General features: G+C 35.1%; 1 protein-coding gene across 1 annotated transcript in view; it reads right to left on the bottom strand.

The window, feature by feature from the left end:
• HELLS (helicase, lymphoid specific) overlaps positions 1-1,249 on the bottom strand; it is a 55,017-nt gene that overhangs the window by 7,619 nt on the left and 46,149 nt on the right. Inside the window, exon 14 of the mRNA XM_017497378.2 lies at positions 1,134-1,249. Coding sequence (XP_017352867.1) covers positions 1,134-1,249 — 116 coding nt within the window. The remainder of the gene's footprint in view (positions 1-1,133) is intronic.

Below are 1,249 nucleotides of genomic sequence, written 5' to 3'. Positions count from 1 at the left end.
AAAAAAAAAAAAAAAAGAAAAAAAAAGATGAAATATGGATCCAGAAATGTGCACTACAGAAGGTATTTCTTTAGACTGGTTTAACACTACATGGAATTGGTGATTAACAGACAAGTACTGTAAATTTGTAAATAAAAAGCTAGACCCTTCCTTTAATTTTAATAATAAAAAGGAGAAGAGAGTCTGGTGGTCCTATTTTTTAAAAATGCATGATGATAAATATTTTTAGAAGAAAATATATATGTCCATAGTGTACAATAAAAAAACTAGACAGTTAAACAAAACTTACGGGTTTCCTTCAGTTACATGATAACATCCCACCTCTGTCTCTTATAATATGGTGAGTAATGAATAATAATAATCACATTGATTATTAATCCTTTTGGTTATCAATAACCTTCCATAAGGAAACTTACAGGTTGAATGTCCCTAACAAGAAAATAAAAATGCTCCAATGAGCATTTCCTTTGAGTGTCATATCGGCACTCAAAAAGTTTCTAATTTTGTAGCAATTCAAATTTCGGATGCTCAACCTGTACAATTGGAGATCAGCCTAGTTGCCAAGTCCTTACTACAGGGATTCTCAAATAACTGTGTGTTTGTTAAAAATGCTTTTCCAAGTTTATCCCGAGAAACCATGATTAATCTGTAAAGAAATCTAAATTTTTAATAAGCATTCCAGATGACTGTAAAGCAATTAATACATGGATTATCACTTAAATTTTAGCAGGACTGTAGATACTAGGAAACAACTTTTGCCATTAGCCTTATACCTTAAACCCCAGTTAGAAATTCATCCAGGTCCTGAAAACGAACAAGGGACCATTAAAACTGGTATCTAGGCCAGGCGCAATTGCTAACACCTGTAATCCCAGTACTTTGTAAGGCCAAGGTGGGCGGACTGCTTGAGCCCAGGAGTCTGAGACCAACCTGGGCAACATGGCAAAACCCCAGTCTCTACCAAAAAAATACAAAATATTTAGCCAGGCAGGTAAAGGCTGCAGTGAGCAGTGATTGTGCCATTGCACTCCAGCCAGGGCAAGAGCTAGATCTTGCCTCAAAAAAAAAAAAAAAAAAAAAAAAAAAAAAAATTCAAAATGGAAATACAATCAGTATATTGCTTCCAACTTACCCAATCACTATCATAAATGATAACTGTATCTGCTGCAGTCAGATTAATGCCCAGGCCACCAGCTCGTGTACTCACTAAGAAGATAAACACCTCTAGATCTGTGTTAAAGCTGTGCAT

Source organism: Cebus imitator, unplaced genomic scaffold (assembly GCF_001604975.1).
Source record: "Cebus imitator isolate Cc_AM_T3 unplaced genomic scaffold, Cebus_imitator-1.0 Scaffold230, whole genome shotgun sequence".
Classification (NCBI taxonomy): Eukaryota; Metazoa; Chordata; class Mammalia; order Primates; family Cebidae; genus Cebus; species Cebus imitator.
The sequence above is the reverse complement of the archived record's forward strand: the minus strand, read 5'-3'. Positions and strand labels throughout refer to the sequence as shown.